This window comes from Meles meles, chromosome 6, assembly GCF_922984935.1.
Source record: "Meles meles chromosome 6, mMelMel3.1 paternal haplotype, whole genome shotgun sequence".
Classification (NCBI taxonomy): domain Eukaryota; kingdom Metazoa; phylum Chordata; class Mammalia; order Carnivora; family Mustelidae; genus Meles; species Meles meles.
Genome location: NC_060071.1, coordinates 106,941,690 through 106,959,024, shown reverse-complemented (window position 1 = coordinate 106,959,024; position 17,335 = coordinate 106,941,690). Strand labels below are relative to the sequence as shown.

Below are 17,335 nucleotides of genomic sequence, written 5' to 3'. Positions count from 1 at the left end.
ACTCCCCTAGCAACCGGCTTTTTCCTTTACAGGCGGCGCGCTGCTGACGCCACCACCCGGCGACTTCGGTCCCGCCCGGCGCTGGGCGTGGGCGAGCGGGCGCAGGCGCAATGTAGAGAGTTCGCCAGAGCGCGGGAAGCGGAGCTCGGTTGGCTCTTGCAACGCGTTTTTCCTCAGTGGAGGAGGTTGGTCCGGTTGGTGAGTACTCGTTCCCGCTGCCGGTGCCCATGTCGCGCACCGAAGGGACGCGTGTCCTTTTCCCAGCTTATTGTCTGGCAGACCCTCTACTATATCTTGTTTGTGCCACCAGGGTGGGGGAAAGGGGACTGCCGGAGACTAACTTCCCTTCCTCATCAGCTACCGTCTTTCCTCACCGTTAAAATAATATTAGCTTTTATAAAACATTTTTAGGTAGGTAGAAGAAAAGATGCCTGCCACACAGAAGCCGATGAGATTTGGACATACAGAGGGACACACAGATGTCTGTTTTGATGATTTGGGGAGGTAAGGTGCTTGGTAAAACAAAAACAATATTTCGGGTGTAAGTATTAGCACTTTCGTTGTTTTAAGTTAGATAAGTAGGCAACCTAAAATGACACACCCAGGTAGAGAGAAATAAGGCTGAAATCTAAAACGGCACATATGTTTTTCTTAGATTTATTGTTCAATTCGGGCCGACATGGTAGTTACTAGTATCTCGGAAAAGCGAGTGTGAAATCCTATTTCCAGACGAGTTGGAAAGACGTGACCTTTCCCCCGTATTTTCCTTTTGTTGACTTCTTCTCTGCGTCCCACATTATTTTTTTTGTCACATCACCTGCTTGTCAAATTCAGTGGCCTGTTCTATCTTTTTCGTGTTGTATCTTTCCGTGGCTTTTGTGATGCTATTTCGTTTTTTCATTGTTGTTTTTAACCTTTTGACGGCTTTTAAAAAAATTAATTTATTTTTAAAATTAACATATAATGTATTTTTAGCATTCAGAGGTCGAGGTTAGTGATTCATCAGTCTTTTTTTTTTTTCTTTTTAAAGATTTTATTTGTTTATTTGACAGAGAGGGAATACAAGCTGGGGGAGTGGGAGTGGGACAAGCAGGCTTCCTGCTCAGCAGGGAGCCTGATCCCAGACTCCATCCCAGGACCCTGAGATCATTACCCGAACCAAAGGCAGACGCTTAACCACTGAGCCACCCAGGCGCCCCAGTGATTCATCCGTCTTATATAATACCCAGTGCTCATTATATCAGGTGCCCTTCTTAATGTCCATCACTGCGTGTCAAGTCTGGTGGAGGCTAGAGGTACAGTAGTACAAACCACAATCTATTCCTTAATTGACCTTAAAGTCTTTTTAAATTGACATACATTGAGCACAAATTAATCACAAAAGCAAATGTATGTTTAGAAATAAGTGATAGGTGAATGATAAGTATATTTGAAGGGAAGTTGATACAGCTTGAGGAAGCAGAGAATTTTTCTCTGAGGGATTGTTTCTTGAGATGAGATCTGAAGATTGAGTAGACGTTAGGGAGTACAAAGAGATGGGGTGGTGATGGCAGTGAGGTGGTAGTGGTGGCATTCCAGACAGAGGGAACAGTGCAAAATTCCGTTGGGGGTAGGGACCATGCTCAAAGGACTGAAAGAAAGCTAGGGATGCCAAAATGTAGAGTGTGATATGGGGGCTGATGAGAGATGAATCTGTGAAGGTAGGTAGTCGTTGTCCTAACCAGGACCTTCTGTACTTTATTAAGGAATCTTGTTTTTATTCTAAAAGCAGTAGGAATGTATTAAAAATTTGAAGCAGAGAGATGTGACCAGACTCTTGTTTTTGAGAATTTATGTGGAGGATGAATTGGAGGAGTAGAAGTAGATGCAGAAAGACTGGGATCTGTATTACTCTGGTAGAGTATGATGGAAACTTGAACTAGAGAGAAGATATGTATGGAAAAAAAGGATACATTCAGGAAATACTTAAAAGGTAGAATCAAGAGGGTGGATCAGACATTAAAGATGAAGGAGAGGGAGATGTATGGGATAATGTCTATGTTTCTGGATGTAATATTTGGAGAAATGATAGTGCCATTCACAGATATCTGAAATGCTTGGAGAGGAGCTTATTTCAGAGGTAGAATGAGAGTGGAGATTAGGAGTTTACATTTGGACATTTGGAATATTTCTTTGAGATCAATTAGAGATATAGACAGTTCGATAAAATGGGTTGAAAGCTAAGAGAAGAAATAAATGTAAGCTAGAAACAGAAATCTATATATATATATAATTTTTTTAATATTTTATTTATTTGACAGACAGATCACAAGTAGGCACAGAGACAGGCAGAGAGAGAGGAGGAAGCAGGCTCCCTGCTGAGCAGAGAGCCCCATGCGGGGCTGGATCCCAGGACCCTGAGATCATGACCTGAGCCAGAGGCAGAGGCTTTAACCCACTGAGCCACCCAGGCGCCCTGAAATCTATATATATTTTTAAAAATATTTTATTTATTTATTTATTATTTGAGTGTGAGAGGGAGATCACAAGCAGGCAGAGTGGCAGGCACAAAGAGAGGGAGAAGCAGACTCCCCACTGAGCAGGGAACCTGATGTGGGACTTGATCCCAGGACTCTGGGATCATGACCTGAGCTGAAGGCAGACTCTTAACCGACTGAGCCACCTTGGCACCCTAGAAATCTGTATCTTTTGCTGATATCTCCTGGAGTTCAGGATTGAGGTCCAGGCTGGAAATCTACATGTGGAAGTTGTCAATAAGTAGATATTTAATGCTATGAACTTAGATGAAATCACCTAGGGATGGAGTAAATGTAAAGAAAAAAGGTTCAAGGGGTAAGCCCTGGGACACTCCAAAATATTTAGAGATCAAGCTAGAGAGGAAGAAACAGCTAAGGAGACTAAGAAAAGGTGACTGGAAAAGCAGAAAATCAAGAGATAAGAATGATGTCTAGAAGGCAAATGAAATATAAGCTTTTTAAAAAAAAAAAGATTTTATTTATTTATTTGACAGAGATCACAAGTAGGCAGAGAGGCAGGCAGAGGGAGAGGGGGAAGCAGGCTCCCTGCTGAGCAGAGATCCCGATGTGGGGCTCAATCCTAGGACCCGGAGATCATGACCCAAGCCGAAAGGCAGAGGCTTAGCCCACTGAGCCACCCAGTTGCCCTGAAATATAAGCATTTTAAGGAGAAGGAAATAATAAACTGGGGCACCTGGGTGATTCAGTCGTTAAACTTCTGCCTTTGGCTCAGGTCATGATCCCAGGGTCCTGGGATGGAGTCCGGTATCAGGCTCCTTGCTCTCGTGGAAGCCTGATCCTCCTTCTCCCACTACCTCTACTTATATTCCCTCTCTTCTTGTGTCTCTCTCTGTGAAATAAATAAATAAAATCTTTAAAAAAAAAAGAGAGAGAAGTAATAAACTATGTCAGATGGTGGTGGGTCAAGTTGAGGACTGAGAAGCCACCATTAGATTTAGTGATATGGAGGCATTGGATGATCTTGAGCTTTTTTAATGGAGTGGTAAGAATGAAAACCTTGTCGCAGTAGATTCAAGAAAATGGAAAGGAAGGAACTGGAGTTAGTAAGGATGACACATAAAGAGCAAGGGTAGTTGGATAGGAATTTGAGGTCAGGAAAGGTCTTTGTTTTAAGTTGAGAGATACAGTATATGTATGAGTGGGGATGATCTGACAGAGAGGGATAAGTTGATGTTAGAATAGAAACAGGGAGAATTGCTGGAGTGGTAGCCTTCAGTAGGTGAGAGGGGCTATGGTATAGTGCATAAGGGGGAGACAGTGGCCAAAGGTAAGAGCTTGGTCACAAGTGGAAGGAAGGAGCACCTAAATGGGATGGGGAGAACATGCAGCCAATTTCTGTAGACTGCTTCTGTTTTCTGAGGAAAATAAGAAGCAAAGTTAATAGTGGGAGGCAGTAGGGGCGCCTGGGTGGCTCAGTGGGTTAAAGCCTCTGCCTTCAGCTCAGGTCATGATCCCAGGGTCCTGGGATCAAGCCCCACATGGGGCTCTCTGCTCTGCAGGGAGCCTGCTTCCTCCTCTCTCTCTGCCTGCCTCTCTGCCTAGTTGTGATTTCTCTCTGTCAGATAAATAAAATATTAAAAAAAAAATAGTGGGAGGCAGTAAAGGTTTGAAGAAGGAGTATATATGAGATAGATGTTTAGAAGAGAGGGAAAGCTGAAAGGCCTAGGGAAATGTTAGGTGGAATACTGGGCAGCACTAAAAGCCTACTTTAGGTTAGTGATCACAAATTTAAAGTGAGACCAGACAACCCAGTTATGTGTTTTTCTCTAGCTGTGTTTAGCTCTGCAAGTGCAAACTTTTTTTTAAAGATTTTATTTACTTGTTTAAGGAAGAGAGGGAGAGAGAGACAGCGCACAGGCAGGGTAAGGGGAGAGGGAGAGGGAGAAACAGGCTGAGCAGGGACCCTGCAGTGGGGCTCGATCCCAGGACCCCAGGATCATGACTTGAGCCAAGGGCAGAGACTTAATCAACTGAACCGCCCAGGCGCTTCAAGTGCAAATTTATTAATAGGCATAGATAAGGGATTTTGCCAGATAAGTTTGACATAGTGAAGAAGGGTCAGAGAGTTTGAGGATGAGGTAAAGGAGTGATCTGAAGGACAGACTGGAATCTAAGCCAGATTAGGAGGGATGTGAGAATTTGAAGGGAGTTAGAGACAGTGAGGAAGTAGTTTCAATGGATTGTAGATCCTATTAGAAGTAAAAAAATTGTTGAAGTTAGGATATTAAGGGTGTAAGGTGAAAAGATAAGTGATTAGGGTGATCGAAATTGAAGTTATGAAGCAGTTGCAGTATTGATAAAGACAAAATTTATGCTATGACCATGGGAGTTTGAGGATGAGGTGGAAGACAAGGTTTGGTGTAAGTCTGTCTATATGGATACTGAAAATTCTAAGAATTACGATAGGAATAGTGGTGTTAGAGAATGACAATGAGCCAGCCTTGTGCTAAAAATTCTTAGGGAACATGGGAGATTTCTCTTTAGTGATTTGTAAGTGTTTGGTAGCAGTTTTTTGCCGTTTTCTTTTTTTTTAAAGAATAGTTTGTAGCAATAGAATGGAATTAATAGTGAAATGCAAGGGAGGCCCATCAATAGACCCCACAGGAATATAGAAGAAAAATCAGCCACCCTTTAAGAGAGCTGAAGATGAAGCAGTGTTCTCAGAAGAAATGATGGGAAAAAAAGCTGAGGATGGAGCGATTTTTCTGGTCCCTGACCGTGAATTTCATGAGGCCCAGTGGAAGGGTCAGGGAGAGGGGGGTCAGATGAGGGACAGAACATTGCTTTGTGAGGATGGAGAATCCAGATGGTGAGAAATAACTTGGTAATCATTGGCTTCTTGTAGTTATGTCACAAAGAGGATAAAGGCATGATAGAATTAGTCCTTACAGTGGTTTTTTCACTCAGAAACTTACAGTGATTTTCTTACTGTCCAAACCAGAGCACCTTTGGGAATGAGGAGAAAAATTTCAAGAGTTAAAATTAGTTTTTAAAATTATTTATTGATTGGCAAATTATTCTGTTTTGTTAGATCTGTAACATTTCTTTTCAAAAACTGTTTCAAAATATTTTTTTCATAAAAACATTTGTGACATGAAAACATTAAAAACATTTTATACTGATTTTCTAAACATTAAACATATAATCTAAACATTTACATAAGTAGAATATTTTTGGTACATATTCATGTACTTTAGTCATTTTTTAGCCTGTCTTTAACATGATATTGCTGATATTTTTCTGAAAAATATTTTTTTCAATATTGTCTTCTTTTTATTTTTATTATAAAATTGCAGTCTTCCTCAGAGTTAAATTTATGGTGAGACCTTGAAGTGAGACCTTCAGTCTCAGTGAGACTTTTTTTTTAGACGATAATTTTTTTTTAAGATTATTTATTTGTCAGAGAGAGAGAACCCCCCACGCTCAAGCGGGCAAGCAGGGGGAGCAGCAGGCAGAGCAGGGAGCCCTGATGGATGGCAGACTCTATCCAAGGACTCTGGATCATGACCTGAGTCCAACACAGATGCTTAACTGACTGAGCTACCCATGTGACCCTAGACAAAATACTTTTCAATCAGAAAATACTCTCTTTAGGTTCTCATACCTGGTAAGGTCAGAGCAAATTCTATTAAATGGAAGAATCTCAATTTTTTATTTTATTTTATTTTATTTTTTTTTGTAAAGGCTTTATTTAATCATTAGAGCGAGAGAGACAGAACACAAGCAGGGGGAGAGGCAGAGGGAGAGGAAGAAGCATATTCCCCACTGATCTGGGAGCGTGACATGAGGCTCCATCCTAGGACCTGGAGATCACCACCTGAGCTGAAGGCAGAACCTCAACCTTCTAAGCCACCCAGGCATCCCAGAAGAGTCTCAATTTTTAAACATTTATTTTAAATAGGTAAATCTTTCACCTTCAGTATTTTTACAAGTTCTGTTTGTTTTTTTTTTTACCTGCATTCAGAGTATCCTTTTTCAATAGTAAGCTCTTCAATTTATTTTATTAGTTCTTTAGTATTTTTTTTTTTTAAAGATTTTATTTATTTGACAGAGAGAGATACAAGTAGGCAGAGAGGCAGGCAGAGAGAGTGAGAGGGAAGCAGGCTCCCTGCCAAGCAGAGAGCCCGATGTGGGACTCGATCCCAGGACCCTGAGATCATGACCTGAGCCGAAGGCAGCGGCTTAAACCACTGAGCCACCCAGGCGCCCGAGTTCTTTAGTATTTTTAAAGATAAAATTCATCAGGTAAGTTGTGTATGGTTTCTTTGAATGTTTCACAAATTTTAAGTGTACTTAATTTAATATTTAAAAATTTAAATAAAAAATTTAAAAATAAATTTATGAATAAGTTCATAAATTTATACAATTGAAAAAGGAGTTCCCTCAAAAGATTCTTCTCACAGGTCAAGATATTCCAGAGTACAATTAGCAAGTTTCAAAATTATATCATTCAGTCTTTCAGCTTTTAATGTACAGTTTGTTCAATTCTTTTTTTTTTTTTTTCCCATGAAAAAACTGTATTTAGATTTAGCCAACTGGACTCAGTTTAGATGATCCCAATTTTGTTGGCAACATCCAAAGCATCATAGTCAGGGGCCAGTCGAACGTATGCTTTCTTCTCTCCATCAGGCCTGATTAAGGTGTTGACCTTGGCTACATCAATGTCATAGAGCTTCTTCACAGCCTGTTTGATCTGGTGCTTGTTGGCCTTGACATCCACAATGAACAGAAGTGTGTTGTTGTCTTCTATTTTCTTCATGGCTGACTCAGTAGTCAGGGGGAACCTGATTATGGCATAGTGATCAAGCTTGTTTCTCCTGGGGGCGCTCTTTCGAGGGTATTTGGGCTGCCTTCGGAGACGCAGAGTCTTGGGTCGTCGGAACGTAGGTGATGTGCGGCTCTTCTTTTTTTTGTGACTGTGGACGCCTTTCAGCACCGCTTTCTTGGCCTTCAGAGCCTTTGCTTTGGCTTCTGCTTTGGGAGGGGCAGGGGCTTCCTTAGCTTTCGGCGCCATCTTCGTAAAAGGGCAGTTTGTTCAATTCTTATTTGCTTTTGAAGGGATATGTTTTAGTTATTTTCCTGTGCATAAGCTTTGTTTTCATTAACTGCATTTTACCGAAATCTTCAAAGCCTTAAGTTGAATGCTTAAATTAAAGACTGTTAACTGATTTTGAGCAAGATGCTATTAAGACTTAGGGAACTTGTTTCCAGTAATAATAATACCATCATTATAGGACATGTAGGTTTTATAAATTCACTCTTCATGGGGTTACTTGGTGATGGACATCAAGGAGGACATTTGCTGTGATGAGTATTGGGTGTTATACACTGCTGCTGAGTCATCGAACACTAGATCTAGAACTAATCATCACTATATGTTAGCTAATTGAATTCAAACTTTAAAAAGTCACTCTTCAAAGTCTCAAATATTTAAAAAAAAATCCTAAGTGATGATAGGCAGAAGAGAAAGCACCTCGTGCAATGCTGAAGTAATTTCATGTATTTAATATCAGTTTGTTACAAAAATTTTGTTGTTTTTCTGGTATAAATAAAATGATCTCAGAATTTGACAACTATGGCTTCTGTTTTAATTCATACATTATCACAGTGCATTTTGTTATGAATTATGCTTTCAATTTGAAGTACATATGTGTTTCATAGATTGCTTAACTTAGTAAGTACATTGTTTTTGCTACAGTGCTGTACTCAACCAAAATGTTGTATTAGTACAAAAATTAAGAATTTTATCTTTAGGCCGCCTGGGTGGCTCAGTGGGTTAAAGCCTCTGCCTTTGGCTCAGGTCATGATCCCAGGGTCCTGGGATCAAGGCCCGCATCGGGCTCTCTGCTCCGCGGGGAGCCTGCTTCCTCCTCTCTCTCTGCCTGCCTCTCTGCCTAGTTGTGATTTCTCTCTGTCAAATAAATAAAATATTAAAAAAAAAAAAGAATTTTATCTTTAGCATTGAACTTTTCAAATGAAGTTATATAGAATCGCCAATAATGTTAGATGTTTCACATTCACAGAATAAACTTCTAGAAGCTTTACTTTGTTTCCATGAGCTGAAGAGAAGACTAAGCCATTATTGGAATTAATCTGAGTGATTCTCTATTGACTTTGATGACTTTGAATCATCAAAGTCAATAGAGAATTGACTTTGATGACTTTGAAATAAAACCAGTATCATTTTTTTTTTTAAATATTTTATTTATTTGACAGAGAGAAATCACAACTAGGCAGAGAGGCAGGCAGAGAGAGAGAGAGGAAGAAGCAGGCTCCCCCAGAGCAGAGAGTCTGATGTGGGGCTCGACCCTAGGACCCTGGGATCATGACCTGAGCTGAAGGCAGAGGCTTTAACCCACTGAGCCACCCAGGTGCCCCTAAAACCAGTATCATTTAACTGTTTGAAAAATTACTTTACTAATTGCAACAACATATTAACAGCTATAACTTTACTTCATACTTGAATTAGAAAAATTAAAATGAAAAATGAACAAAATTAACTTAGAACCGCTGTCAGCTGTTTTAATGCTGCACTGTTAAGTACAATAGCCACTAGACACAGGTGGCTCTTTAGATTTTAATTAAAGTTAATTAAATTTAAAATTCAGTTCCTCAGTTGCATGAGTGACATTTTGAACCCCACTTTAATTACTCAGGAGCCTGATTGAGACCATTTCCATCCTTTAAGAAAGTTCTATTAGACACTACTAAATTATGAAAAGTTCTGCCTGACAAGATGCAGACTCTGCAGCTGTAGAAGCATGGTTTTCAGGGAGTCACAAAATAACTACTAACTTACAAAGTAGATGCTCAGGTTTCTTTAGGAATTTTGTGTGTTCTGACTTCAGCCCCCATGATAAGCGTCAACTAACATTTTGTTCATGTTACAGTTCCATTATCAACTTCTTGAGAAGCAGAAATGTAGTATTTAATTTTTTGTTAAATGTGTACTTTTGTTAAACTTGTAGCATTTTTTTAGCTGCTACTGTAAGGTATTTCATTAGAAGGCATAATCAATAATAAAGTTAACATTTAGTTTTATTCCTGTAGTAAATGACAAAAACACTGTCAGAAGAACGTTCAGGAACCTCTACAAGTTCAACTTAACTATTTAACTTAACTATTTGTTGCATATATTTATCATTAATTCCACTGTATTTCACTATAATTTGCCATTGGTACTGCCAACTGGCACCTGCAGCTTCTCTCTTGCTGGCCGGCTGATTGGGTCAAATAGTCAGTAGGGACAGCAATATGAAGTACTTACCCCATCACCACTGAGGACTGAAAGAAATCACTGTAAGGCTTGACTGGCTTCACTTTAGTTTTGTTCGTTAGCCCCTTTCCCAGACTATTGTCTGCGAAAGGAGGTCTTAGTTATGTTGCATCAAGTAGTGTAAGACTGATGATTCACAGACCTGTACCCAAGAAACAAACAATACATTATATGCTAATAAAAAAAAAGGATTGGAATGGGGAGATGGGTTATCACTTGTCTTTTAGATTTACTTATGTGATAAAGGGAGAATTCTTTAATTGTACACGTTTCACTAGTAAACAAGATCATGGCAGAAGCTGGAAATGCAAAGAGGTCTGTCAAACCCACGCAACCAGTTTTGATGCAAATAATATTAAAATATTTTTTTAAAAGATACTACATTTTATTTATTTTTTAAAGTTTATGTATTTTTTTTTAGTGACCTCTATACCCAACATGGGGCTCAAGCTCACAACCCGAGATTAAGAGTCACAGGCTCTTCTGATGGAGCCAGTCAGGTGCCCTGATACTAATATGTCTTAAAATTAAAAAAAAAAATTGAGGACCTATTCTTTTATTTATTTATTTATTTATTTATTTATTTGACAGAGAGAGACCACAAATAGGCAGAGAGTCAGGCAAAGAGAGAGAGAGGGAAGCGGGCTCCCTGCTAAGCAGAGAGCCCGATGTGGGACTCGATCCCAGAACCCTGAGCTCATGACCTGAGCTGAAGGCAGCAGCTTAACCCACTGAGCCACCCAGGTACCCCGAGGACCTATTCTAAACCAGCTGTATACATAAATCAGGAATGTCCTAGGCTGGGGCACCTGGGTGGCTCAGTTAGTTAAGTGTCTGGCTTCGGCTCAGTTCATGATCACAGAGTCCTGGGATTGAGCCCCGCTTTGGGCTCTCTGCTTAGCAGAGAGTCTGCTTTTCCCTCTGGCTTGTGGTTTCTCTCTGTCTCTAGCAAATAAATGCAATCTTTAAGAAAATTTTAAAAAAAAGGAATGTCCTAGACAAAAAGACTAATGGTTCTATTTATTTCCTATGGAAGGGAATCCAAGCTCCTACCCTGTGTTAAGATCATTGTAAATAGGATGACCCTCAATCTACATTTTCTTTCTCAATTTCCTGTACTGTCTGCTCTGCTCTAAGTGAACTCCCCCGTATTTTACTAACTTCATATTGTGGTTCATGTGGTTTCCTCTGGAACTGCTCTTTTCACCAATCTCAGCATATCCAGTTCTACTTGCCCTTTGACTTCCCCATGTAGACACCACCTTTCTTATGAACCTCTACAGTTCTTTATGTGGCTTCTCTTTGCCATTTGCCATGTTACTTTTTTATATTTTTTGCTTTTATATGTGTCAGGACACATAGATAGGACACATACCAAATGATTAAAAACACCAGGAATACGGGTTTAAAACAAGAGATACAGGTGGCCATTTGAATAATCAGCTTTGGATAATTGAGCTCTTGTATTTATCCACTTATTCATTCACTAAATATTTATCAAGGCTTCTATATGTCAGCTGGCTTTGTGCTAGAGACACAATGGTGAGCAAGGTAGACCTCGTCCCTGTTGTTAACAGAGATTACCCATTCACCTTTCTTACATTATTACAGATAAAGAATTTTATGCCAAGGAGAAACTGTAGGGAACATAAAACTCACCTTTCATTTTATAGGATAGGAGATTAGTAGGCCTTTTTATTGAGGCCTATGTATGTAAAATGAGAAAACATTGAGTAACACTTTAATTTTATTGAAAAAAAGATAAAGTATTCCAAAAAAATTAATAGGCCTGAAACTGGGTGACCTTTTTTTTTTTCTTTCCTGAAACTTGGATGACCTTTTAATGAGTGTGTTCCCTTCACAGTTACATTGTGACTTGTGGAAGTGATGGTGATGTGAGGATTTGGGAAGACTTAGATGATGATGATCCTAAGTCCATTAACGTTGGAGAAAAGGCATATTCATGTGCTTTGAAGGTATTGAAAACATTTGTAGCAAACGATGAGAAGTGATACTGCTGTTTGATATTTTATAAATGGGTAAAGAATATTTTTGTTGAAGTTTTGAATGTGGATGTGCTTTTTGTTTCTCTTATGAAATAATAATACTCAAATGTGTATAATAATAATACCATAAATTTTCCAAAATTTTTACAAGTAAAATCTGAATCTGAATGGGTTTAAAATCTGAATCTAAAATCTGAATGGGGGGCACCTGAGTGGCTCAGTTGGTTAAGCGGCTGGCTTCAGCTCAGGTCCTATTGGGATTGAGCACTGCATGGGCTTCCTGCTTGGCAGAGAGCCTGCTTCTCCTTCTCCCTCTGCCTGCTGCTCTGCCTCCTCGTGCTCCCTGTTTCTGTGTCAAATAAATAAATAATTTAAATAAAAATTTAAAAAAAAACCTGAATGGTTTATTAAAGGTGATTAATGGTTTATTAATGGTAAACCAATTAAAATATTTGCAAGAAATTATGCTTTTTCTTTTGAGATTTAAATGTTCCCTTTATTTCCCTGTGAGAGAAAACTCCATGGCATTTTCAGGTTTTTAATTCACTAATTTAGACAACCAATTACACTAGAAAAGAGGAATATTTTAACTTTTTCAAGAATATACATTTTTTTTAAGACATATACATGTTTCTAATGTTTTTGTTTTTGTTTTTAAAGATTTTATTTATTTTAGAGAGAGAGACAGAGTGAGAGAGAGCATGAGAGGGGAGGTCAGAGGGAGAAGCAGACTCCCCATGGAGCTGGGAGCCCGATGTGGGACTCAATTCCAGGACTCCGGGATCATGGCCTGAGCTGAAGGCAGTCGCTTAATCAACTGAGCCATCAAGGCGCCCCTCTAATGTTTTATGTAAGGTAAATAGGGGAATGATATGTAGGTTATTTGGAGAATGGAGACATGTTTTCAGAAGACCTCTGCAAACGAAGTATCTAAAAACCACTAAGTTGTTTATTTGTGATGAATTTTAAGTTGAATGTATTGTATTTGGGTAGAAAAAAATACTTTCACAGAATTCATTTTTTTTTCGAACCCAGTCTCATTAAGGTAGATGAACGAGATAGTCTTTAGATACTTAAGATGGTCTTTTAAAAATTGTCCTATATAGGGGCATCTGGAGGGTGCAGTCAGTTAAGCTTCCAACTCTTGTTTTTGGCTCTGGCGGTGGTCTCAGGCTTAGATTGAGCCCTGTGTCAGGCTCCGTGCTCATCATGGAGTCTGCTTGAGTTTCTCTCTTCCTCCCCATCCTATGCATTCTTATGTGTGCTCTCTTTCTCTCTCTCAAATAAATAAATCTAAAAAAAAAAGGTCATATATAATGGAAAATATATTCCCAGAAGGAAAAGTAGAAATGGCCAACATATATTAGATATAAGTTAAATTTCACTAATAAGCAAAGAAGTACAAATTAAACAATTGAATTTTTTTTTTTCCTATCAGATTGGCAAGGGTGAAAAATATTGCTAATTCCAGTAATAGTGAGGGTTTGGAGAAAAAAGTACTTGTAAAGGAAGAACACTTTCCCATCTTCTTCCTTTATTCTCACATTACTACCTTCCTCATAACATTTCCAGCACTAGGTGTGTGGGTTTCTTCTTCTACACCAAGCAATTTTCTGTAATACTGGCTGGGTGTCCTACAGTTCAGTTCAATTTGGACACTGACAGGAGTGAGCACAGACCTTAGCATTCAGGGGCTCAGTCCCATGGGACTGTCCCCAACGTTAGATAATAGTTGCAAGTAGTAGGTCCCCAGGTTACCCACAGCATCTGTCCTACTTGGCTATAAATCAGAGGTTCCCATGACCCCTTACTTGGAGTCAGTCTTTTGCTACAACAGCTCACAGAATTCAGGGAAACACTCCTACTTGTTCATTATGTAGTGAAATATAGAGAAAGGATACAGGTGAACAGCCAGATGAAGAAGTATATAGGAAGGGTCTGAAAGGCTTTTTTTCCCCTCATGGAGTTGGGATCCTCTGCCCTCCTATTAATGGAGATGTGTTCACCAACTGAGAAGCTCTTTGAACCCCATACCATTGGGATTTTTATGGAGGCTTCATTACATTGGCATAATTGATTATTAACTCCATTTCCAGCCCTTCTCCCTTTCTTGGATGATGATGGAATAAGGCTGAAAGTTCTGTGTCTAATCATGGTTTGATTTTTCTGATGACCAGCCCTCATCCTGAAGCTACCTAGGAGCCCACCAAGAATTGCCTCCTTTGAAGTGTCTTTTCTATCACCCAGGAAATCTCAGGGGATTTAGGAGCTTGTGTCGGGAACTGGGATCAAAGACCAAATATTAGAGCAAAAGCTGCTCCTAGTAGTCTTATCACTTAGGAAATTACAAGGGTTTTAGGAACTCTGGGAATAAGAGGCAGAGACCAATATGTATTTTCTATTATTTTACAGTATTGCACAACAGTTGCTGGAAATGTAACTCTGGGGAGTTTTGGTTTTTTGTGGGGGGAGGGGCAGAGGGAAGAGAAAGAGAATCTTTTTTTTTTTTAAAGATTTTTTATTTATTTACTTGACAGAAAGAGATCACAAGTAGGCAGAGAGGCAGGCAGAGAGAGAGAGGGAAGCAGGACCCCTGCTGAGCAGAGAGCCCGATGTGGGACTCGATCCCAGGACCCCGAGATCATGACCTAAGCCGAAGGCAGCGGCTTAACCCACTGAGCCACCCAGGCGCCCCAGAGAAAGAGAATCTTAAGTAGGCCCCACGCAGGGCTCCATCTCACGAGCCTGAGATCATGACCCCAGGTGTGCTTGGGGAGCTTTTTAAGAAGTAAATTGAGGGATGTTTGGGTGGCTTAGTGGTTGAGCTACAATAGGTTGACCTGCTTTTGATTTCAGCTTGGTTCACGATCTCAGGGTTGTGGGATAGAACCCCATGACAGGCTTCGTCCTCAACAGGAAGTCCTCTTGGGCCCCTTGGTGGCTCAGTCGTTAATCATCGCCTTCGGCTTTGGTCGTGATCTCAGGGTCCTGGGATGGAGCCCTCCATCAGGCTCCCTGCTTGGCGGGAAGACTGCTTCTCCCTCTCCCACTCCCACTGCTTATGTTCCTTCTCTGGATGTGTCTCTCTCTGTCAAATAGAGAAATAAAATCTTTAAAAAAAAAAAACAAAACCAAGGAGTCTTCTTGTCATACTCTCTCTGCTCCTTGGACAGACCGTCCCGTCCCCCTCCCTCATTTGCACTCTTTCAAATTAAAAAAAAAAGGGAGTGAATTCATACTGTGTATAAAACATTGAATGCACATGGTCGTTTCTGGCTATTTATCTTGAGGAAATTCTTCTTTTTTTAGATTTTATTTATTTACTTGACACACAGAGAGAGATCACAAGTAGAGAGAGAGGGGGAAGCAGGCTTCCCGCTGAGCAGAGAGCCCGACTCAGGACTCGATCCCAGGACCCTGAGACCATGACCCGAGCCAAAGGCAGAGGTTCAACCCACCGAGCCACCCAGGCGCCCTCTTTTTTTTTTAAGATTTTATTTATTTATTTGTCAGAGAGAGTGCAAGCAGGGGTAGGGACAGGCAGAGGGAGAAACAGGCTTCCCACTCAGCAGGGAACCCGACATGGGGCTTGATCCCACAACCTGGTATCATGACCTGAGTTGAAGGCAGTTGCTTAACCGACGAGCCACCCAGGTACCCTTTACCCTGAGGAAATTTTTTTTTTATTTTTTTTAAAGATTTTATTTACTTAACTGACAGACAGAGATCAGAAGTAGGCAGAGAGGCAGACAGAGAGGGAGGGAGGAAGCAGGCTCCCTGCTGAGCAGAGAGCCGATGCGGGGCTCGATCCCCCAACCCTGGGATCATGACCTGAGCCGAAGGCAGAGGCTCAACCCACTGAGCCACCCATGCGCTCCACCCTGAGGAAATTCTTATATTCTTTCTATTTGTGTGGTCAAGTATATTTTTAAAATTATTGTTTATAAGTTAGAACTGATTGAAGTGTCCTTCAGGAGAGAATTTGTTTTGTAAAATTTTTTTAAAGATTTTTATTTATTTACTTGAGAGATGGCAAGAGAAAGCACAAGGGGGGCAGCAAGAAGAGGGAGAAGCAGGTTCCCTGCTGAGCAGGAAGTCCAACCAGGGCCGGGGCTGGATCCCCGGACCCTGGGATCATCACTGGAGCCAAAGGCCGATGCTTAACCAACTGAACCACCTAGACGCCCCTATTTCATGAATTTTGGTAGACCTGTGAAATGTATTTTTATGTAGCCACAAAAAAAAAGAGTGAGTGCTATATGTCTTCCTCTGCAAAGATATTTACAGTGAGTTGAAAAATGAAAGAGTTGCAGAGTCATTTGTATTGTGTAGTCTTATGTTTAAGATAAAGGATACATATATACATAAATGTATATAAGAAAGTTAGAAAGACTTAACCCCAAAATGTTGGTGGAGATTATTTCATTAGAGTAGGGAAACTCATGCTTTGGCCAGAACAATTTCATGTTTTTAATTTTCTCATACAGTATGTATGCACTGCATTATTTGTGTATGAAAAGACTGTAAAGAAGGAAAAAAAAAGTGGTCTTGTAATAGTTTCCTAGGGCAGCTGTAACAAATTTTCACAAACTCAATGGCTTAAAACAACAGAAAATTATTGTCTCACAGTTCAGAAGGCAAGATGCCTGAAATCAAGGTGTGGGCAGGGTTAACTCCAAGACCCTGAGAAAATCTGTTCCGTGCCTTTTTTCTAGCTTCTGGAGGTTGCCAGAAGCTAGAACTATCCTCAGTGTTCTTTAGTTGGAAGATACATCACTCTAATCTCTGCCTCTATCGTCACATTGCCTTCTAATCTGTGTCTCAAATCTCCTGTCCATTTTCTTTTTTTTTTTTTTTTTCATTTTCTTATAAGGACACCAGTCATTAGATTTAGATCCTTAACTTACTACATGTGCAAAGACCTATTTCTATATAAGACCACATTCACAGGTAACTGGACTTAGGACTTAGGCATGTCTTTTGGGGGCCATTATTCAATCCACTACAAGTCTGATAGTCTGTGCTTAGATGTTTTCTTTGGCTTTAGGAATAGAGTTTATGGTACTTCATTGAAATGACATTACCACATAGCCATATGAAGCTGAAAATTTTACAACAGATTTCCTTTTAAGATATAATTGCTTATAAATACACTTTCTGTTTTTGGAGTCACTGGTATAGGGAAGTACGATCAGATGTTTTGTTTGAGAACAAAGTGGAGAAAATATCACTCTCCAAAAACAGTAAAAATGAGATGAATCAGCTGGTAGTAATAGTTAAAGCTTGCATAGTATTTTACATTGTCAAGGCCTTTTAACGAAGATACGGGGAAGTATGTGAAATTACCTCCGTTTTATTCTTGGAAAGGTCAAAACTCTGAAGAAGGTCAATTGACACTGTTGGTAAGGAACACAGTGGGCAGGGGCTCCTGGTTGGCTCAGTGGGTTAAAGCCTCTGCCTTTGGCTCAGGTCATGATCTCAGGGTCCTGGGATCGAGCCCTGCATGGGGCTCTCTG

General features: G+C 40.1%; 2 protein-coding genes across 3 annotated transcripts in view; one reads left to right on the top strand and one right to left on the bottom strand.

The window, feature by feature from the left end:
* Positions 1 to 107: 107 nt before the first annotated feature.
* The window catches only part of WDHD1 (WD repeat and HMG-box DNA binding protein 1), a 68,509-nt gene continuing 51,281 nt past the window's right edge, over positions 108 to 17,335 (top strand). Inside the window, exons 1-3 of one of the 2 annotated variants that reach the window (XM_046010323.1) lie at positions 108 to 198; positions 412 to 504; positions 11,678 to 11,789. In XM_046010323.1, the coding sequence (XP_045866279.1) occupies positions 428 to 504; positions 11,678 to 11,789 (189 nt within the window). In that variant the 5' untranslated portion in view covers positions 108 to 198; positions 412 to 427. The remainder of the gene's footprint in view (positions 199 to 411; positions 505 to 11,677; positions 11,790 to 17,335) is intronic. The other variant, XM_046010324.1, reaches the window with a different exon arrangement.
* Positions 7,084 to 7,551, bottom strand: LOC123944889 (60S ribosomal protein L23a-like). Its single transcript, XM_046010327.1, has one exon. The coding sequence runs from the start codon at positions 7,549 to 7,551 to the stop codon at positions 7,084 to 7,086; it is 468 nt and encodes a 155-aa protein (XP_045866283.1).